The following is a 23,397-nucleotide window of genomic DNA, read 5'->3' as shown; positions in this document are numbered from 1 at the left end:
GGCATGAAAAATATGGCCTTCATTGAATCACGGGAGTCGGGAGGCTTACCCTTGGTGATCACAGATATCTAGTTTAGTTTTCCTCGAGCAGGTCACTTATTGTTAACCCATAATGACATTATTTGAACCACTTCTTCCATATTGAATAAGACTGTGAGGTGTTTGAAAACCTGCATCAAAAATTTCCCAGCACAGAAGGACAAGTTCCACACGCTGCACTACTTACTGGAATATCATCAGAATGAGGTTTTTGCTTGGATATGACCATTGGGGATCATGCCTAGGACCGTCACATGGTACCAGGAAGAATTACAGAGGTGAATGTGTTACAGAATGAGCTATCTGAATGAATGCAGCATATTCATGTTTTTGCTTCAATAAAACCCATTCACAAGACATTCCATACTGTTCTCCATGGAATACAGGTTTCACAATAAGAGTGCATGCTACCAGGATGGACAACTCAGTATATCACCTTGTTCAGTCAAAGGCTTTATTAATACCCAATACATGATATTAAAAAACAAAAAAGTTAGGAAAAAATATTTTAAGTGCACACAAAGAAAGAAAAAACAACTTTCTCAAGACAACTGTACAAGTATCTGCTGATTTCGCAATCATTTCGCAATGGCCAAAAACTGAAAATGATTATCAATATGGTTCCACAATCATCCTGGTGCCATTCAACGTGTCAGATAGTTCTGGTTACTAACCTTGTGGTTAAACAACACTCAATAACGTTGTGGTTAAATATCAGGAACAGTAACCTTGTGGTCTTCATCAGTCTCTATTCCAACCTCCTCCTGGCAAGGATGCACAAAATCAATCTCAACCATTATTCCAATGACCACTCTTGACCAAACATTCATTGTCCTCCTTCCTCTTTCATCTTTCTCTTCCAAAATCTATCAACATCACAATCTTATGGTCTAAAACAAAAATGTCCTCCTTCCCCCTCTAATCCCTGTGTACACACACACACACACACACACACACACACACACACACACACACACACACACACACACACACACACACACACACACACACACACACACACACTTTAGCTGGGTGCATGCTACCAGGACGGGCGTGTGTGTGTGTGTGTGTGTGTGTGTGTGTGTGTGTGTGTGTGTGTTCATTTCAGATTGCCAAGAAGATGACGAGCACTAGCTATGTGCACAAATATGCAAATTGAATACCCGAGTTACAGAAGAGCAGATTTTTATTTTAACTCTTTGAACTCCACTCTTGTTATATTTACAAAATCTGATATACAGTACCATACAGCAATCTTTCTAAACCTTTTCAAGGGTCTAATGATACCACAGTTAACAAATTACTGCTAATGCTCTATAAAACATACAATCTTTGTTAGAGATATATTCCATAACGATTGTCAATCCTGTGTTGAACAAAAGATGCACTTACGAAGAATTGCTTCTTTGTCTTGGGGTAACCTTCCAAGATGGCACCGATCAAGTCTGTGGCCTACAAGAAATGTTATCAGACACAAAAGTAAGAAAGTAAATATATTTCAGAAAACTATTGTACAATTTTGTAGCTGGTGAATATGAATCACATACAGAGCAAATAAGGATAAAATAATGCTGATTTCTATTTAACCTGATGTACCTCATTATAAAAGACCTTTCTCCCTCCCATTGCTCATCCAAAGATTCTTCTTTTTTTTTTTTGGATACAAGATCGAGGCTCGTGAAAGCTAACATTAATCACACAAAAAGTGAAACCGACACATAAAACACAAAAAATAATGGGAGCGGTAGACAAGATGGGGAGAGAGGGGGAAGGACACAAACACAACATTTGAGAGCAGGGACATCGGGAGAAATGTGGGAGGGGGAGGGCTTGGGGGGAGGTGGGAGAGGTATAAAACATATGAACACCACAAGGACTTCCAGGAAAGAAGTTGGAATTTCCCAAAAAAAAAAGTGTATCTGGGGTGAATTAGCGGGGGTAGAAAAGATCAAGGTTTTGGATGGGGGAAGATAAGAGATGGTGGTGAACAGCTGTTTTAAAGACCTGGAGGGAGGAGTGGGACTGAAGGGAGTGGGGGAGTTTGTTCCAGAGGCGGGAGAAAAGGGGAATGAAAGAGTGAAGGTGAGCAGAGAGCCTAGATTTTGGCAGTTTAACCATAAGAGGGTTGCAGGCAGATCTTATGCGACCTGAAGGAATATTGGGGGACAGAGCACAGAGAGCTGGGGGAGCAAGGCCGGAGAGGAGTCGGTAGAAGACAGAAAGACCACCAACCTGCCTGCAGTGAGTAAGTGAAAGGCCCTTGGAGATAGCTTAATCGCGGGAGATTCCAATGATTCTGAAAGCTTTGGTTTCAACAGCGTGAAGCCGAGCTAGGTGTGAGGCAGGAGAACCAGCCCAGAGGCGAGACCCAAAAGCTTGAGCGACAGAACTTCTGGGAGAGGATTGTTGAGAAAGTAGATGGGAGGGTTTTCCAGTCGGTCCTTTCGGAGAGACATTGTAAAAGTGTGAGATTTGTCAGGATTGAAAGAAATGTTCCACTTGTTTGACCAGTCTGTGATTTTGTCCAGGTCTGCAGAGAGTGAGGAGGCTGCAGACTGCCGATCAGTCAGACTGCCGAAAGACATTCTTCCTTTGAGCTCTTTAAGTGAAGCATATCTCCCATCTCCGGTCACCAAATTTTGAAAATACTTATACCCACACTGCCCCACTCAACCACCAAGTCATTAGCTCAATGGACTACTGCTCTCCCCTCCGGCTTGGCACCCCAGCATCACATTATTGTCTCCTGGATTTGTATATAATATCAAAGCATGTGGAAGAGTTAGAACGTGGAAAGGGAAAAGTGGAAAAGCAAGATTGTCCGTCTGTCCGTCAACGAATTACTCCCTCAGTTTTGGAGCTTTGCTAAACTTTCTGTGGAGCCTTTTGGGGCCCCAGCAGGTGTCCAAGGTGGGTGGGAGGTTTCATAAATTTATCAATACAATTATGATTTTGAGTTTCCACCCATACGAAACTCTCTCAGTCTCTGTCTGAATGTGCAAATATCTGCTAGTTTGGTAATATCTCAATAAAAGTGTGATTTTGCGTTTCCACCCGAATGACGCCAATCTTTCTCCATGTGTAAACATGTAGCAGCATCATTTTGCCTTTGATGGTATAATATAAAAATATTATTGAGCTCTGGTTGATCAAAGGATTTCTGGTACCAGGTGGTGCTGGAGGAGAGACGAGCAGGTTTGTCAGTCGATGTTTTTAATAAAGGAATTGACGAATTCCGATCGCCTCCGACGTCTCTTCACCACATGCTACATTGGTGACCACCGGCTTTTTTTTTTTTTTTTTGTATACTGAATCGAGGCTCGTGAAAGAGCTAACATTTATTTCACAAACAAATCAACCAGACAAACAAAATATACAAAAAGAGGGAGCGGAAGACAAGATGGGGAGAGAAGGGGAAGCACACAACCACAACATTTGAGAGCAGGGAGAAGTGTGGGAGGGAGAGGGCTTGGGGGCAGGAGGCGTGGGAAGGGGGGGGGTGGGGGGGGGAGAGGTATAAAACACAAGGGGACCGAAATTAGCGGGGGTAGAAAATATCAAGGTTTTGGATGGGGGAGGATAAGAGATGGTGGTGAACAGCTGTTTTAAAGACCTGGAGGGTGGAGTGGGATTGAAGAGAGTGAGGGGGTTTGTTCCAGAGGCGGGAGAAAAGAGGAATGAAGGAGTGAAGGTGAGCAGAAAGTCTTGATTTTGGCAGTTTAACCATAAGAGGGTTGCAGGCAGATCTTGTGCGACCTGTAGGAATTTTTGGGGGACAGAGCCCAGAGAGAGCTGGGGGGGCAAGGCCAGAGAGGAGTCGGTAGAAGACGGAAAGACCACCAACCTGCCTGCGGTGAGTGAGTGAAAGGCCCTTGGAGTTAGCTTCATCGCGGGAGATTCCAATGATTCTTAACGCTTTGGTTTCAACAGCGTGAAGACGAGCTAGGTGTGAGGCAGGAGCACCAGACTAGAGGGGAGAGCAGTATTCCATAGAGCTGCGGATGAAAGCCTTGTATGTGGTGAGGAGCTCAGGTGTGCCAAGGAAGGACTTCGCACGACGGAGGATGCCCAGTCGGCGACTGGCTTTGGAGGCCAGATTTGAAATGTGGTTTTCCCAGGAAAGATCATGGCAAATAGTGAGACCCAAAGCTTGAGTGACAGAACTTCTTGGAGAGGATTATTCAGAAAGTGGATGGGAGGGTTTTCCAGTCGGTCTTTTCGGAGAGACATCGTAAGAGTGTGAGATTTATCAGGATTGAAAGACATGTTCCATTTGTTTGCCCAGTCTGTGATTTTGTCCAGGTCTGCAGAGAGTGAGGAGGCTGCAGACTGCCGATCTGAGGGATGAGGAATGGAGCGACAGAGAGTAGAGTCATCAGCAAAGAGATAGAGAGGATTTTCAAGAGAGTCAGAGAGATCATTGATGAAGACCAGAAAAAGCACAGGGCCCAGAACACTACCTTGGGGAACTCCAGCCTGAACAGGAAGAGGAGATGAGAGAAACCCATTCAGGGCCACACGTTGACTACGACCAGAGAGGAAGTCCGCCAGCCATGTGTGGAGATTACCATGGATACCAAAGGAGGAGAGTTTGGTGAGCAGAGCGGGGTGCCAGACCGTATCGAAGGCACGTGAAATGTCAAGGGAGACAGCTCTAATTTCCTGTTTGGCGTTGAGGACCTCCATCCATTGTTGAGAAAGCAGAAGCAGCATGTCCAGAGTAGAGTGACCAGGTCTGAAACCAAATTGATGATCAGAGATCAAGCCATTGGAGAAGAGGAAAGATTTCATATCTGAAGCAATGATGGATTCCATGACTTTGCTGATAATTGGGAGAAGGCTGATTGGTCTGTAGTTGCTAGGATCTGTTTTTGCACCTTTTTTGTGCAAAGCGGTGATGTTGGCTGATTTCCAAGCAGATGGCAGATGACCTTGAGCAAAAGAGAGGGTGAAGAGAACAGAAAGAGGGAGTGAAAGAGCGGAAGAACATGATTTTAGGACCCGTGGGCTGATGCCGTCAGGACCAGTTGCAGAATCAGTAGTCAGTCAGTCAGTTGCAGAATCAGGAGAATCAGTTGATCCAAATGGACCAACAAGGAACTACAAGCAAGCAGTCGTGCCCTTCCCGGTCGCTCAGCCAGCTTCATCCGTGGCTGTTTCGATGAATCTGCCGTCATTCTGACCTCAGGATCCGCAGCTGTGGTTTACACAAGTCGAAGCACAATTTGACACCCAGAACATTACATCTCATCCGGTTTGCACTTTTTCCCCACAAGCTGTTTATAGTTTTATTTGCATTTTATTATTCCCACCATTTCTGTGTCACCCTGAGGACAAAATATACCAGATAGGGAGGATTTTAGATGTGGAAACTTGAGGAAAATTGTATTTTTTCCAATGCAAGTGCACAAATAGATGTTTATTTTTCCATTGATAACAAAAACCGAATTTAGATTTACCACTACCACCACCACCACCGAAAGTAGACAGAGGTTATGTTTTCACCCCTGTTTCTCTATCTGTTTGTGAGCAGCATATCTCAAAAAGTTGTGGACCGATTCAGACGAAACTTTGTGGGCAGGTTGGGGTGTTTGACAATGAAGATCTGGATATGGATCCGGAAACGATAATTATTTATTTTTAAAAGTGATTCTTCACCATTGAGAGATAGGGCCAAAAATTATATCGCACGACATTTCAAAAAAGTCAAAAAGGTTATGAAAAATACTTAGTGGATTAGTTAGTTAGGCGACAATAACAAGCCGATTCGATTTTGGTTCAGGTCAGAATCCAGATCCAGCCTATCAGTGGGATACAAAACGTAAACTGTTCAGCCTGGCGGATGTATGGTCTCTATTGAGTGCCGCATGCACTCTACCAAGTGTCGCTCGAGTTTGAAATGGAATTTAGGTTTTTTTGGGGGGAAACATGAAGGGCACTTATTTGAAACGGAATATCATTGGATCTGCACAGCTATGATGTTTTGCTTCAATCGGTTTTTCTATTTTGTGAGTTTTGCATTGCTTGATCGATTTGCTTGGGAAGTTTTATCCTTGATTCATAGCAAACAGTATTAAAAAATGGAAGTAAATAAAATAGAATCACAAAACATTAGATATAGGCTTGCAAGCGAGACTTGTACATATGTACAAAAACTGGGGCCTTCACAGTACTCTCTGCAACAACTAGTTATTTAATGACCCCCAATTACTCCCATCTTATTGTGGGGTTGGCCGAGAACAGTTTGTAAGACATCTTTCACTAATCAGTCAGTCAAGCCTGATGTTCAGGTTGCCAGAACTTGGATTCAGGGTGCCAGATTTAGCTAGTGGACAGGAATTTGTAATTTCACCAGTGTGCCAGAACTTGGCCTAGTTTCCACAAAAGACATGAGATATTTGACATAAGATATGTCATGAAAAGACACGACACCATGAGATATTTATATCCAACAACTAAGGCTCAACATTTATCCGAGGGATCTGAGGGAGTCAAGAGCTGACCCTCAATGTAAACCTAACTTTATCACATATGCCTCTGAGCAACAAATACTTGGTTCTGGCTGATTCCTTCGCCCACTCCTACATCACTTCCACTATCCTCAACAGTCTTTCAGGCACCCATTTCTCCTTTAGAAACCATTACACTACCTATCAAGGAACCATATCATATGCTTTCTACAGGTCCACACACCTAAAGCACAAGTTACTGTTCCCTTCCAAAAATTCTCCTGTCTGTTAAAGAATGAGGAGGGTCTGTTTTCCCTACTTGGCATAAAATCAAACTGCACACCATAAATCCCAACCAACTCTTGAATTTACCACATTCACCACCCTTTCCAATACTTTGAACACTTGCTCCATGTTCCTACAATTCTCACAATTCACAGCTTCCCCTTTATTCTTGTAGCAACAACACAACAACAGACATTTTAAGGCCATTTTCCCTGCAAGAGTGGGGGTTAGCCTTGCGGTACCCATGACAATCTTCTCCATTTTGCCCTATTTTTTGCATCTCCCCTTGTTAACTAACCCCCTTGCTCGTATTTCTTCTTCGACCATCTTTGGCCAAGTCTTTCTCGGTCTTCCCCGTCCTCTACTTCCTTCTATATTCATTTCCATCACTCTTCTCAACCAGTCACTTTCATCCTTCCTCAACACATGACCAAACCATCTCAAACTGTTTCTCTTCACAGCATCCATCACAGGCTCTATTCCCATCATCTTTCGCAATTCATCATTTGTCTTCCTCTCTCTCAACGATACTCCACACATCCACCGAACCATTCGCATTTCCACCCTTTCCAGCCCCGAAGCCTTGTCTTGTAGATTGCCGCTAATTAACTCTCCTCTTCACAGATGCTAACAAACAACTGCTAAAGCCAATCCCCACTCCACAGTCTTTCAATCTCTTAATTGACACCACAAGGATCCCTGTTGGTCCAGTGGCGCAACGGCACGACGATGATTCTCTCCTGAATCGATCGCAAAACCTGACACGCAGGTTAATCTGTCACAGCGATAACCACTCTATCGCAGGAATCCCTTTCCCGGGAAACCAAAAGTTCACTCGTGACTCTTGCTCGCCAACGTTCGCTCCAGACCGCAAGTAGCTCGGCTCATTCTTGTCCGACTCACTCGCTCCGCCCTCTTTTCTCCCTCTTCTTCCTCTTCGTCGTCCGGTTCCCGATCCGGTTTCCTGTTTCTTTTAACATTAACTTTTTTACCTTTTGAAAACAGTTCATGAACAATAAAACTTTTGAAAACAATAATAGTACATGGAATCAGAAATATTTAGAGTGGATGAAAACCACCACAACGGAAGTGACGAATCCGTAACACTTCCCCCCCCCTCAAGAAAGAAAGTTTGAACATAGTGAAAACTTTCTTTGCAGGCAAAAACTCTTTTAACAAACAAAAGTAAAACTCACACCCAAATCATCAATTCACATGAGCAACAATAATTAATATTTCCCAAAAATAAAGCAACAAAACTTCCAAACAACCTACAGAAATTTCCAAAGTTAGTTCACTCTGGACAAAGCATCCACAACGACATTGTCCCTGCCCTTTACATGCTCAATTTCCAAGTTGAACTCCTGCAAAGCCAAACTCCATCTCATCAACCCCTGATTTTTATTTTTCATTTTTTGAATGAAGGTTAAGGGGTTGTGATCAAAAATCCAAAGCAAAGCAAATCTGTAGCACTTTTTGAAGGAGGCCGAGCTGAGAGCCAGGTTTCATGGTGGTTGGGTGGTGAGGCCTGGAAGTATTCACTACATGGACGCCTTTAGGAACGTGGAGTTCACGGTTAATCCGTGTAGGAATATTGGCTCGGCTGCTCCGCAGCATTCAGTGCTTCAAACTCTTCCTAACTTTCATAATAATCATGGTTGGAGCGCTTGTCGCTGTAGTCACGTGAATAGCGGTCTCCTTCTCGGCCACTACCCTGATAATCATCCCTTCGGGAGCTGCTGTAACTCTGGGAGCCTCCATAGTAATCTCGACTGCGGCCGCCACCAACACTACTACTCCTACCCCGGGAGCCATAGCCACCCCTGAAACTACCTCCACGTTTTCCTCCTCTGTAGCCCCCTTGACGCCCATGGACTGCCTTCTCCACTGTTATGGTCCGACCATCCAAATCCTTGCCCTTCAAATCCTTTTCTGCATCTTTGGCGTCCTTTGTGTTTTCAAATGTGACAAAGCCAAACCCTCTTGACTTTTGCGTCTCCCTGTCTTTTATCAGCAACACTTCCAAGAGTGGTCCATATTTGCCGAAGACAGAGTCCAGAACATCTTCCCTTGTTTTGAAGTCCAGTCCACCTACAAAGAGCTTGCCAACATTGCCTCCATCTCTGACTTGTGTGCTGACACTTAGTTTCAGGGTACTTGACAAGAAGTGTCTGTGCAAAGCATGACGTCAGTACCTTCCTCTTCTCTTCAGAGCGTTTCCTACCCATAGCACGAATCGCAGCACAGGATGGAAAGATACCCGGAATCTCCTGCTCTAACTGTGCGATGTTATTTTCCATACTTGGCTTTTCAACAAACATTGGGTTACCAGAAACTCGACCACCGGCCAAATCATTCCAGATAACAAAAGATATTCCTTCTACAGGTAGAGTGGCTTGTAAACCTACGGTGACCGGTCCTGACATCAAATCAGACTTCAAATGGATGACATGAAGTGGAGCTTTAACATATCCACCAACGCCCTGTAAAAGAACACTAACACCAGTTTCCGTCTTCTCTGACAATGGCAAAATGCCTTCAAGCATCAAAGATTGATGTGCTCCTGTGTCCCTCAATACCCTAACAGGTCTCTGGTTAGTCAAGTCTCCATCCAGTGACACAAACCCCTCTGAAATAAAAGGTTTGTAACCCTCTTGAACAAGGTCGTTCTGTGATGCCGTAACTTTGGCATGGGAACCTTCACAAGGCACTGTCCTCTAAGGACGATTTGTCGCATTTGCCAATGCATTCGGAGTTGTACTAGTCTGACTCCGCTCCTGATTTTTCCTTTTCAGGGCTTAACATTGGGACATCAAATGCCCAGGTTTCTTGCAAAAAGCGCAAGTAGGCCCGGGGAAAAACTCGTGGTCTGCCTCGGCCCCCCGGAAGATAAGTCTGTCTTGGAACTGTAGTCTTCTGATCCCTAAAAGTCACGGTATCAGATTTGTCCTCATAGTCATCTCTAGGCCGCCCCCATGAATATTTGTTCTCCACACCTGATTTACCATAACTCCCCTGGCTAACTCTAGGCGGGAAGTTAGGTTTGTGGAACCCCATCCTGTGTGTCAAGACATCGTCATCTGCCACGGTTGCTGCCTCATAACAACTCTGGTACCTTCTTTTCCTCCAGATGTACTTTAATGTCCGCGTGGACACACTGTTTGAATTCCTCCACCAAGATCAATTGTCACAACAGTTTGAAGTCTTTCCCAATCCCCTTCGAATCACACCACCGATCAAACCACCGATCAAACATGGTTTCCTTCATTCTGGCAAACTCCACATGGGTCTCACTCTCCCTCTTCCTGGCATTCCGGAATTTTTGCCGGTAAGCTTCAGGGACCAATTCATAGGCTTTGAGAATGGCTTTCTTCACTTCCTCATAATCTGTACATTTGTCAATCGGTAAAGCCGAAAATCTATCTTGAGCTTTACCCACCAAAACACTTTGCACTAACATAGTCCAGGACCCCACAGGCCATTTTAGCATTTGAGCCACTTTCTCAAAGTGTAAAAAAAACTTGGCTCCCTCCTTTTCATTAAAGGGTGGAACCAGCCTCACATGCCTACCCACATCCCAGGTGTTCTGACTAGTTGTCGAACTGGCCGGCATGGATACGACTTCTCTCCGTTCTCCCATTAATTCCAGCTCCTTGAGTTTAACTTCCTTCTGATACTCCATGTCACGTTCCTTTAACTCCCTTTCGGCTCTCCTTTCCTCTGCTCTTTCCTTTGCTCTTCTTTCTTCTTCAGCTCTCCTTTCCTCAGTTCTTCTCTCCTCGCATTCTCATTCCTGTTCTACTCTTCTTTCCTCGAGTTCCCTTGCAGCTCTCCTTTCCTCTGCTTTTAACCTTTCCTGGCTCTGCAGTTGCATCTCCATTTTCCGGAGCTCCACATTTTCTTTTTCCTCGGGTAACCAATCCAAGGCTACCTCTGTCCATGTTCCTTGTCCCACCAGAGATTCTACCACCAATGTCTGCATCTCTGCTTTCTTCATATTAACTCGGACCTCCAAGTTAAAATGTCTGGTCAATATCAAGAGTTCCGATCTTTTTAACGCTTGGAACTGTGCCTCATTAGGGGACACCGCAAACTGTTCTGCGTCAAACACCATGGTGACTATTAGTTAACACCTGTTAACCTTCACACAAAAATTTTCCAATTTTTTAAATTTTTTTGGGAATGTTAGAAAAATTCCAAATTTGGGAATTTTGGGAATGTTAGGGAATTCTATCCCAGACGGGGACCCAATTTCAATTTGGGCCAATTTTGGACGAGTTCCCAATATCCCGGACGAGCCCCCAATTTCTGTTACGTGCACCTCCCCGACCCCCTGGTCACGGTGTACCTCCGAGCCCCGAGAGGAGTCACGGCAGAAAAATGTGTTATTCTGTATGTCAAAGATCAATGGAGAAGCCACCACAATTGTTACTCACAAACAAATATTGTATTAAAATCACACAAGAATAACAGTACAACAATAATAGTATTCAAAAGTACAATCAATATGTCCTATGATGGTACCATCAGTTTTGTAATATATAACTCACTGTGCTCCAAGTGAGTGAAACAGGGAACATCCCCAATGTCTCTTATTCCCGGCTTCAAGACAAAGTTGTTTCGCTCCAGCGATCGCCAGAACGATGTCCAATCGAGACCAGAATCCCGTTCGGATGGCAAGAACAGTCCCGCTGCCAAAGCAGGGCAAAGGCGCCCTCAAGGCGACTGGGAAATCCAAAGGCGCCCTCCAGGCGACTGAGAGATCACACCCTCGGGTATGGACGTTCCACAGCTCACATTCGGCGACACGCAGACCTTCCACTCAAAAGCCACGTCACACACACACACCCCAGATCGACGTCTGAATGCGATGAAAATGGTCGAAACGAGACGAATCCGTGAGTGAAGCGCAAGTCCGGCGCGAGTCAAAATGGCCGATGGCCCGGTCTCGTGATGCAACGGCACGACGATGATTCTCTCCTGAATCGATCACAAAACCTGCACGCAAAACCTGACACGCAGGTTAATCTGTCACAGCGATAACCACTCTGTCGCAGGAATCCCTTTCCCGGGAAACCAAAAGTTCACTCGTGACTCTTGCTCGCCAACGTTCGCTCCGGACCGCAAGTAGCTCGGCTCCTTCTTGTCCGACTCACTCGCTCCGCCCTCTTTTCTCCCTCTTCTTCCTCTTCGTCGTCCGGTTCCCGATCCGGTTTCCTGTTTCTTTTAACATTAACTTTTTTACCTTTTGAAAACAGTTCATGAACAATAAACCTTTTGAAAACAATAATAGTACATGGAATCAGAAATATTTACAGTGGATGAAAACCACCACAACGGAAGTGACGAATCCGTAACACTAAGAACAGTGCGTCTTCTCTTTTTAAAATTTATCTGAAGTCGAGAAAGAAGATGCATATGGTTGGTTTTAATCATGTTCAACGTACATTTTGGAATATTTTATTCCAAAAACCTTCCATGGTTTACCTTACCATCCTTTTTCGTTTCCTCCACGCCATTACGTACTTCTTCTGATGCGCGTAAACCTGTAAAAAAGCAATGCTGATCAAAATGGCCAACACTGCCTTACCCAACTATAGCTTGATCAACAAAGTACTGAAACTACCCAATTGATCGATGGCAAATTGTTTTTGTACAAATATTGCTGACTGAGATTTTATTTTCATGAATTTAAGTTGACATTAGCAGTTTTCTTTTCAATTTGGTTTTTGTGGGAGGGTGAGGAGGAAGGTTGTGGAAAAAGGATTTGGAGAAAGTCGATGTAAGCAGGCCAAGTGGTATAGTTGGAAGTACTGAGGTGCGCTCATTGGTTGATGTGTGAGTATGAGTGTCAACTTGTACACATGCAGTTGGGTGTGCATATAGATGGGTAGTGCATCTATCACTACTACTACTACTACTACTACTGCCACAAAGACTCCCACCTTTCTGTGGAGTCAGCCATGGAAGAATTTAAAGCAGTTTGGGAGAGAGATGTAAATCAGGCAAACTGGGGAGTGAGTGTTTAAACAACCAGAAATCCCACCTCTTCTTTCTCAACAGTGGTGATATTGCTACTGGATTCATGAATTTTATCAAGCCGTTCTTGCAGAATCCTACACTCTTCTTTCAGATCCACAGCAACACTTTCAGCTTCTTTAGTTGTCATGGCTGAGGAAAGGCTGCGAAAATCTGATGGGAAAAATGAACGAAAATATAAAACAAACATTGTTCCTTTTGCCGATCTTACCAGGATTATTATGTCTGAGCTCAAGGCACCAGACAAAATGCCTGATACAAGAAAATAAAAAATAATGAAAAGTGAGGATACAAGACATGAGAGGAATAAATGACAGATAATGGTGTCAACAGGAAGAAATTCATCAGTAAGCAAAACCTCAAGCTGAACAAAAATAATAATAAAGAACTACTCTTCTTCATGAATGTTACTATCCATTTGTGTCAGCATGCAGGAAGATCAAACGGATGGAATCAAACAATACTTGAGTAAAGTATGCCAGCCTGTGGAAAACAAAGATAAGCTGATGTTTTGGGCATTGGCCCTTCATTGGAGCAATGAGGGGGGTAGGCCAGCCTGCACAGGTCAAGAGGCAAAATTACAGGCTGCACACGTAGGGGGTGGGTGGGGGAGGTGAGGAACCAGGCTTTTCGGTGCAGAGCCAGGAACTCTGGGTCAGGCCACGTGGGGTAAGGTAGGGGGCACCAGTCTGGGCCGGGAGCGATGGCGGCGGTAGGTAACTGTCTGGGTCGGGAGCGATGGTGGCCGAAGTCAGCAGTCTGCGGCAGGCGCTACGGTGGCCAGGGGCACTGGGGTGGGTGCAATGGTGACCAGAGGCTCCAGCGGCCAAAGGAACCAGCCCAGGTGGCTCCAGACCACGCAGTGCAAGGTGAGACATGAGGCACCAGTCCGGCCCGTGCACGATGGTGGCAGGAGGAACCAGCCCAGAAGGCACTGGGCCCGGAGGCTCCATGCCGAGCTGCATATGGCGTGAGATGCCAAGATGGGCTGTGCCAGGTGGTAGGCACCACACCACATGACAAAGTAATTGCTATGAATGTCAAAGTTAACATATTCATTTTCTTCTCTCATATACCCGTTCAGGAATATATAATCTTGAACATCATTGGCTGAAAACATTCACAGTGTTAATTGTGAGGCAACATCAACAATCCCATTTGCTGTGGTGAAACAAAATAAGAGGCAACAATGAATGTCCCTTTAGCCTGGTGTTGGCTTAGCAGTTAGGGCGCAGGCTTGGGATCCTAGGATCCTGAGTTCCAATCCCGGTCAAGCGCTGAAGTAATGCCAGGGGGGTTGACTCAGCCTGTCATCCTTCCGAGGTCGGCAAATTGAGTACCTGCTTGCTGGGATGAATGATCCCGGTGTGTACCCCGATTTAGAATAGGTACACTGTATCCCTGCGCATCGTAAGAGGTGACTAAGGGTTTGTGTCAGGAAGAGCATCCGGCCATAAAAAAAACATTGCCTCAAAACAGGGAACCATGATAGTCATGGGGCCCGCAAGGCTAACCCCCACTCTAGCGGGGAAAAATGGCCTTAAAACGATCATTCATTCATTAATTAATTCAATGAATGTCCATTTAATGAATGGAAAAAATGTCATTTTTGCAATCTTGTTTGCACTTAACACATCCCAGGTGCGTTACTAGCGCCACGTCACAAATGTATAGCACAATGGAACAGTTATTGGCCCCCGTTTGACTTGGTCCCAAACGGGGGCTAATGCATTTGGTCTCGTCCATCCGTCCACAACCATATCTCGGAGATGTATGGACAGATTTTGTTCATATTTGACAAAAAGACAATACATGACGGTATACATATGCACATCATTTTGTTTCGCGATGCGATCAAATATGGCCGACCGGCGGCCATTTTAGTTGTAAAAAACCCGATATTGACCACGTCCTCAACCATTTCTCGGACATGCATTTACCTATCTTGTTAAAATTTGGCTCACAGATAATGAATGATGGGTTACATGTGCACGTCATTTTTTTTTTCCAAGATCAGATACAGGATGGCTGAATGGTGGCCATTTTGTTACTTAAACGTATCCTCCATCCATTTCTCGGACATGCATGGATCGATTTCTTTCAAAGGTGGCACAAAGGTAACACAAGAGTATACATATGCAGAAGATTTTGTTTTGTCATCTGACCAAAGGTAATCGACTGACAGCCTTTAACACCATACAACAAAATTACTAAAACCACGGCGGGGGCTGTGGCATTTATTGTCTTTTTCTTCTTGTTTACTTTGAGACAAAGTGACAAGGACAACGATATGAAGCAGTTGAGAAGACAGGTGGTACGGGGTGATGAATGAGATAATGGTGGAATTTTTACTGGAGATTAAAACATATTGCAAAGAAAGTGAATGAGGGAGTATGGTGTATGATGACAAAATACCAGTATCCAGATCTCGGCAAGCTTGCTGATTCTTCTGGAGATCCTGGCTTAGCTGAATAACTTTCTCATCCAGTATCTTCAACTGCTCTTCACTCACTGCCGAGAACTGCTCCTGTGTAGACACGGATTCAGCAAATCATGTGATCAAATAACCTGCAATAAACAGTTAAATAAATAAAAAATAAAAAAGCAGGCAGAGGAAATTATGTTGGATGTTTTTCCAAGACACACTAACTTTTTATGCACATGCTCTTTGGTGGAATGTGCCCTTTCAAGCACCATGTTAGATCAAAAAGTGTCCGAACTGATTATTACAAGGCCGTTAGCGACAACCACCTACTCAGTGATACTTTGTTACATGCTAGCTCATGAATGCACAATGAATGATCGTTTTAAGGCCATTTTTCCCCGCTAGAGCGGGAGTTAGCCTTGCGGGCCCCATGACAATCATGGTTCCCTGTTTTGAGGCAATGTTTTTATGGCCGGATGCCCTTCCTGACGCCAACCCTTGGTCACGCTCTTACGATGCGCAGGGATACAGTGTGCCTATTCTGAATCGGGGTACACACCGTGATCATTCATCCCAGCAAGCTGGTACTCAATTTGCCGACCTCGGAAGGATGACAGGCTGAGTCAACCCCCCTGGCGTTAATTCAGCGATCGACCGGGATTCAAACCCAGGATCCTAGGATCCCAAGCCAGCACCCTAACCGCTAAGCCAACGCCAGGCACAATACACACAACTTATTCGATAGGATGCGATTCATCGCATGGGTTGGGTTTTGTCCTGAACAGAAATGTGTGCAAACAATGTATGACTATTACTTTATTTTAATTAGCATTTTGAGGAACATTACTGAATGTGGCACTTTTGAAATGACGCATTCCGCCCCAGAATGCTCAGTGTGCATGCACAGATACCCCAGGAAACGTCGGCATTCAGGGCATCATAACGTATATTGTGCGAATGAGATAAGTATTGTGATTTAAAATGGCTCACAAAGCTTCTTAAATAAGCCGGAATTCCTTGTAAAAGTACCCGGGAGAAAGGACTGTGCTTCTGCACAACAAAAGACTTGGAGAACTTTTTCAGCTCGCTGAATGGTTACCTGCTCGCACTGCAAACTCTCCACAACATGGGCCGGCGCAAGGCCCGAGTGGAAACCCACAAAGGATCCCTCCCAGGGAATGTACTGTTTATCTGGATTAGGTGCTTCTGAACACTAATGGGAAGGACATAACTGGTGCTTGTGGATGTACAGGGTAAGGTAAAATTATATATTTATATACAGTCACGTGAAAAAGTAAGTACACCCATTGTAAAATTTTGACTTTTTCAACATATTTCAACATACAGCTATTTGATCTTCATTTCAACAATATTGATAGATAAAGGTGATATAATATAACAAATATCATGAAACATTTACATTTTGTAGTCCGTTGTATAATTTAAATAAACATAAATGCAAATTTCGCATGTGGAAAAAGTAAGTACACCCTTGGCTCTAATAGGTGGTATTGCCCCCTTTGGCAGAAACAACCTCAAGGAGGCATTTCTTATAACTGTCTACCAGTCTCTGACATCGACTGGGAGAAATTTTTGCCCATTCATCCATGCAGAATTCTTTCAGCTGTGCGATGTTTGAGGGGTTTCTTGCATGCACAGCTCGTTTCAAATCCCCCAACATCTCGTTGGGATTTAGATCCGGGCTTTGACTTGGCCATTCCAGAACCCTCCATTTCTTTCTTTTCAGCCATTCCTTGGTGGATTTACTGGTATGTTTAGGGTCATTGGCATGTTGCAAGGTCCACCTTCGGTTGAGCTTCAACTTTCCGACAGATGGCCTCACATTATCCTCAAGCACCCTCTGGTACAATTAAGAATTCATAGTGGATTCTATGATGGTGAGCTGCCCAGGCGCTGATGCAGCAAAGCTGCCCCAAACCATAATATTTCCACCACCATGCTTTACAGTTGGTATCAGGTTCTTGTGGTCAAATGCTGTCTTTGGTTTTCGCCAAACATATCTTCTGGTACTGTGGCCAAATAGCTCTACCTTTGACTCATCTGTCCAGCGCACATTGTTCCAGAAGTGCTGGTCGTTGCCTAGGTGTTCATTAGCAAACTTTAGTCTTGCCCTGATGTTCTTTCGGGACAGCAAAGGTTTCCTCCTGGCACACCTCCCATGTAGATCAAATTTGTGCAGCCTCTTTCTAATGGTAGACTCGTGCACTTTGACATCAACAGTGGGCAAGAGCTACCTGTAGGTCCCGTGATGACATTCTGGGGTTCTTAGAGACTTCTTTCAGCATCTTGCGGTCTGCTCTCAGGCTGAACTTGCTGGGGCGGCCTGGCCTGAACAAGTTGGCAGTTGTTTGGAATCTTCTCCACTTGTAGATGATCTTCCGGACAGTCGAATGATTGATTTCAAATTGTTTGGAGATCTTTTTAAATCCCTTCCCAGACTCGTAAGCATCTATAACCTTCTTTCTGAAGGCCTCAGAGTGCTCTTTTGATATCGGCATGGTGACACCACACACTTCAACAACAAAGAGCAAACCAAACTAAATGTCTGAGGTTTAAATAAGACAGGTTCCTCCAAGATCCTCTCTAACGATGTTCTCATCATTTTCACCTGAGCTGGTGCACCTGATTCTAATTTTAGGTATTTGAAGTAATGATAAATGTAGGGGTGTACTTACTTTTTCCACATGCGAAATTTGCATTTATGTTTATTTAAATTATACAATGGACTACAAAATGTAAATGTTTCATGATATTTGTTTTATTATATCACCTTTATCTATCAATATTGTTTGTTTTTTTGTATACAAAGTCGAGGCTCGTGTGAGAGCTAACGCATTAAACACAAAAAAAAACACAAACAGACACATAAAACATAAAATGAAGGGAGCGGGAGACAAGAGGGGCAGAGAGAGGGAAACACACAAACACAATAGTAGAGAGTAGGGACATCGGGAGATCTATGGATCTACACACACACACACACATACACACACACACACACACACACACACACACACACACACACACACACACACACACACACACACACACACACACACACACACACACACACACACACACACAGTCTCTGCCGTGTCTGTGGGTGTCTGTCTGCCAAGCCGGTCTGTCTGTGTCTTCTGTCTCTGTTGTTCCGGTCTGTCTCTGTTGCGCCAGTCTGTGTCTGTCGTGCGAGTCTGAGTATATCTGTCGATCCGTGCCAGTCTGTGTCTGTCTCTTGACACAGGTGTGTGTCTGTCTCTGCCGCGCCAAGCAAACAACACTCAGCCTTCCATGCACACATCTCCCATCCAAGCACAAACCGAGTTTCTTAGATGACAGGATTATGTGTGTTATACATGTACATGCATTTAAACACAACAATTGTTTGAGGTAGGGATGAATTGATTGAGCTTAATTGATAGCCTTTTTTAAAGTATTATTTGGTTAGTCCATATTTAACATCATGTTATATGTACATCTAATCTTAATTAATTTCCTGTGAGTCACAGAGAATGTTTATTCAGTGTCTGGTCTGCTCCTGCTGTGTGGGTGGTCTGTGATTCTGGATGGTCCGCTTATTCTGGCCGGTCTGCTTTTTACAGTACCCCCAACTTTCCTCCTATGAAAAACTTTGCTCTTATTAAATAGAAATTTTCCTCAGCATTAAAATGAGGTATTAATTGTACAGATCCGTTCATTATTAACCGAGCTACGGTCCAGGATTCAATTTTTTAGCCTTGGATCCAATGATCACATGCTGGTTGTACCTCCGCAAGATGGCGGCGCTTCCGACGTATCGCGACAACAAGCGCTGATAGGCCATGCGCCAACAAGCGCTGTTGAAATGAAGATCAAATAAATAGCTGTATGTTGAAATATGCTGAAAAAGTCAAAACTTTGCATGGGGTGTACTTACTTTTTCACGTGAGAGTGTGTGTGTGTGTGTGTGTGTGTGTGTGTGTGTGTGTGTGTGTGTGTGTGTGTGTGTGTGTGTGTGTGTGTGTGTGTGTGTGTGTGTGTGTGTGTGTGTGTGTGTGTGTGTGTGTGTGTGTGTGTGTGTGTGTGTGTGTGTGTGTGTGTGTGTATATATATATATATATATATATATATATATATATATATATATATATATATATATATATATAGTTGTGGTTCTGAGAATGTACATATTGATTAATGAAGGTTAAAGGTTTTTCCCCCATAGTTAGTCCACATGCAACAGGTAGGCCACCTTAGAACATTAGTTATGTCATAGTATATGTGTAGAATAAGGCCATTTCCATTAGTGATACCTGCGTTGTGTAAAATAAATAAGAGTAGGTCCCATTCATTTTGCGGCCCACCCTCCAAATCTACCTCGTTGGGCAGCATCCAGTCTGCGCCCCATTATTGCTATTGCCCTCGCATTAGGATGTTCAAACCAGCCAAATGCCACGAGGTAGGCCTGAAAAGGGGGTTGTAGTGCGAGGTCGGGGTGTGGTCATGTCAAGCAGACGTCAAGGGCGGAGCCGGTAAGAGCCAACGATCAATCAGGGCTCGGGTGGAATGGCGTGAGGGGCGTGGTCAGAGCACGGCTGGCAGATTCGAGAGGGTTCGCTGGGCGGCGCTATATAAACGCGCACCCAAAGCCCTTCCACAGGACTGAAGCCAAGCATTGGTGTTGTGAGGACTGGCCAGAAGGAATATATGAGGACTGTCCAGGACTGGCACGATTCGCGCATTACAAAGGACTATTGGGAGAGGCGCTTTTGTCTAAAGGACTCGTTGAGGATTGCCTGTGTAAAGAACTCGCTGGGGAACTTTGACGGTGAAAGGTCCCGTTGAGAATTGGCTTTGAAGGACTATTGGAGGCGGCGCATTGCAGAGGACTTGTGGGAGAGGCGCTTCGGCATTGAACTGCATTGGGAGCGCAAATAGCGCCGGTACTTCTATTACGTACGCGGCTGAGGCCGCCTGGCCCAGCTTACCGTTTCCCCCCCCCCCCCCCCCCCCGTAATTGTCTGGTCCGCGTCAACGACACGCGAGGAACGCCGCAGTTTGCTCAACCCTGTTCATCCTACCATCTTCTCCGCGGGGCGAGTCAGGGACCGGAGCGAGCTGTGGACGCCATTCCTTGGACCATCGCCCTGACCATCTACATCCCCATGTGAGTGTCTGAGAGTGTGACTGAGTGTGAAATGGGCCCGTGTCCAGGGATAAGTAAGACTGTACTTAGGCTGCACTGTGTGTTCTTCTTCTTTACTGTACATAGTGTTAATAAACCAATCTGTTCTTCCTTTCTTCTTAATCCGACCGTATTAGTGATTTCTTCCATTGGGTAAGCGTGGCACGATTCGGCACCGCTCAAATCGGGTTAGTTCCTGTTAACAGCTCGGATCACGGCTCGCTATCGCTCGGCGTTTCCACCTAAAACCGTGGTTCGGGCGGGGTTATTTCCTTGCTTCCTGGGAGGCGCTGGTAATTAGGTAATAGGAATAATTCGGCCTACCACCCTATTCAGCGCTGACCGGAAGGAACGTAATAGCTCCGGATCACGTCGGCTAGTAAAAGACAAGGGGATTAATCCCCCTTTTGGTAAGGGGAAGGCCGACGTTGAGATCCGCAACAATTGGTGTCAGGGAAGTGGGATTGGACCCGAAGTGCGCCTAACGCACTCAAAATTACGAGCGGCCGCAATTTTAATTAAACATCCAAATTAAAATCGTGCCATGGATAGCCAAGACGGTCGGATGCCGGTGGGGGTAAATGAGGAGGTAGAGGAATTAGAATTAACCCAGGACCCCCAGGAAGAAGTGGGAGAAGTGAAGGATGCAATCGATGAGGAGGGTGCAGCAGCAGGGGTGGAAGTCGAAGAAAATGGCGGTGCCTCGCACATGGCGGCGGTAGCCGAGCCCGCAGCGCCAATAGATGTGGGCCTTATTATGGCGCAAATGATGGGGTATATGGAAAAGATGACTGAGAAATCCACCAGGAAAATGGAACAAATGATGGAAAAGAACAGTGAGCGATTGGGAAATCAAATTGGGGGATTGAAAGACGGGTTAAGTAACTGGGAACACAAAATGTGAGAGCAATTGGAAAATCAAATTGGGGGATTGAAAGACGGGTTAAGTAATTTGGAAAACAAAATGGGAGAGCATTTGGAAAATCAAATTGGGGGATTAGAAAGCAAATTGGGGGGCCAATTGAAGGACGTGGGTGGCCAAATGGGAGAAATGAACGAGGGGTTAGTGTGGTTGGAAAACAGGATGGGCACCCAAGAGAACCGAATGAAAGGGATGAAAGACGGGTTAAAAGGGTGTGGTAACAGAATAGGAGGCCAAATAAAAAAGATGGGGAAAGAAATAGAGCACAGGTCAAGCGAAAAGGTCGCAGTGGTACGCGACGGGGTAGCGCGATTTGAGAAGCGCGTGGAAAGCGAGGTGGAGCAAAGCGCAGTTAAGTGGACCGGTGTAGAAATCGCGACTCGGGGTATAGAAAAGCCGACTGCCGCCGAAATAGAAAGTTTTATTTTATGTGCGCCCGCGGTCGTCGAGTTTAATAAAGAAAAAGAAATTATAGTTGAAATTGGGGTTGAGGAGATGGCAGAGGTAGTACATGAATTGAAGAAAGAAATGGCATGTACTCAAAGTCTGCATTCACATTGTGATGTCGTGCTGTCTAACCCCAATGAGAATTTGCAGGCGCTGCTGCGGAAAAGAATCCCGAAGGTGAGTAGGGCTGTGTATGGCGCGAAGAGGTTTGGCGCGAAAGGATTTTTCACGCGCTTGGGATCCCGACGTCACCCGGGCGCTCGTGGAAGGTCCGTGGTGCGATATGTGAAAGTGAATGGCGCGCGTGTGAGGAAAAGGTGTGCGCCAAAGCGCGAGTGTGAAACAGAGTATGAAACCGAGAGTGAGAGTGAGTGCACAACAGAGTGTATGTGTGGAGAGTGCGACACGGAGTGTGAGATGGATGAAGAGAGTGTGCGAGGATGCACCCCAGAGCATGTTGGAGAGAGTGTGCGGGGATGCACATCAGAGCGGGTGATTGGGTGTGCAATAGAGTGCACACCCGTAAGTGTTACAGAGTACGTAACGGAGGAGTGTGCGCAAGAGTGTGCGCGAGGGAGTGCGGTGATGATTGGGTGTGTGCAGGAGTGCACACCCATGGGTATTACAGAGGATGTAACAAGAGAGAGTGCACGAGAGGAGTGCGTGGAAGAGAAGTGTGTAACAGAGTATGCGAGTAGAATGAGTGTGCCAGGGTGTGCGCGAGGATGTGTAGTAAGGGAGTGTGTGAGTGGCGTGAGTGTGCCTGAGTGGTGTGCACCTGAGTGTGCAAGAAAAGAGTGTGCACGGGAGAGTGCAATAACGGCATGCAGGGGGTGTATGGGAGGCGCTGGAGCGCCGGGTTGTGTGCGTATGGAGCGGGTCGCGTGTGGATGGGAGAATGCGACTCGAGCATTGACGCAGACCGGGGCAGCGTTTAGGCCGACGGATAGCCGACGCGAGCTCTCGGGGCGTGGTGCGCTTTGTGTGCTGCGGGAGCCGGTGGGGATCGTTGCCGCGGCAGCGTGCACGATTCGGGCCGGGCCCCGCCCTGTATGGTCGGTGCCGTGCCGTGGTGCAAGGGGCAAACGGCACGATTCCAGGGGGGGTAGGTGAGGTCGGACCGTCGCCCCCTAGCGGGCGCGGGGCTCCGACCGGGGGAGGCTGGGTCATCGTGCCGGAGACCGGAAGGCTCAGCGCCGGGATGGCGCCTGGAACCTCGGCCCAAGTATGCCTCCTCCCCAGAATCGAAAATGCCGGACGGACCCAACCAACAGGAGACTGACCACCCACATGCATTGCTCGGCTTTTCGAAGCCGAGCTGTGCAAATGTATTTCCACCCGACGAGGCTCGAGAGTAGTGGACTAGTCGTAATGGCGATAGTGATGGCGAATGGTAGTTGTACCTTTCAGTTGGGGCACATGAGCTTTAGTCAGGGCCCTTAGAGATATTTTGGGGCCGTTTGGTTCAAATTCTTCCAAAAGCACCAAATTTGGCCCAGATGTTGCCCATGCCATACTCTTTCGATTTTTGATGGGCGCCAAGACGGGCGCCCCCTCCCCCCCCCCCCCCCCCCCCCCGCATATTGCCCCATATTGGCGAAATACT

At 45.7% G+C, this 23,397-nt stretch overlaps 1 protein-coding gene across 3 annotated transcripts in view; it reads right to left on the bottom strand.

Annotated features, from left to right (window-relative positions):
* Positions 1-471: 471 nt before the first annotated feature.
* Positions 472-23,397, bottom strand: part of PSMC3IP (PSMC3 interacting protein) — a 51,377-nt gene continuing 28,451 nt past the window's right edge. For 2 of the 3 annotated variants that reach the window (XM_068120659.2, XM_078780226.1), the window contains exons 5-9: positions 15,228-15,339; positions 12,820-12,965; positions 12,266-12,319; positions 1,432-1,491; positions 472-803 (exon numbers count right to left, since the gene is read on the bottom strand). In XM_068120659.2, the coding sequence (XP_067976760.1) occupies positions 747-803; positions 1,432-1,491; positions 12,266-12,319; positions 12,820-12,965; positions 15,228-15,339 (429 nt within the window). In that variant the 3' untranslated portion in view covers positions 472-746. The remainder of the gene's footprint in view (positions 804-1,431; positions 1,492-12,265; positions 12,320-12,819; positions 12,966-15,227; positions 15,340-23,397) is intronic. The other variant, XM_068120661.2, reaches the window with a different exon arrangement.

Source organism: Myxine glutinosa, chromosome 6 (genome assembly GCF_964187855.1).
Source record: "Myxine glutinosa chromosome 6, kmMyxGlut1.1, whole genome shotgun sequence".
In the NCBI taxonomy this organism is placed as follows: Eukaryota; Metazoa; Chordata; class Myxini; order Myxiniformes; family Myxinidae; genus Myxine; species Myxine glutinosa.
The sequence above is the reverse complement of the archived record's forward strand: the minus strand, read 5'-3'. Positions and strand labels throughout refer to the sequence as shown.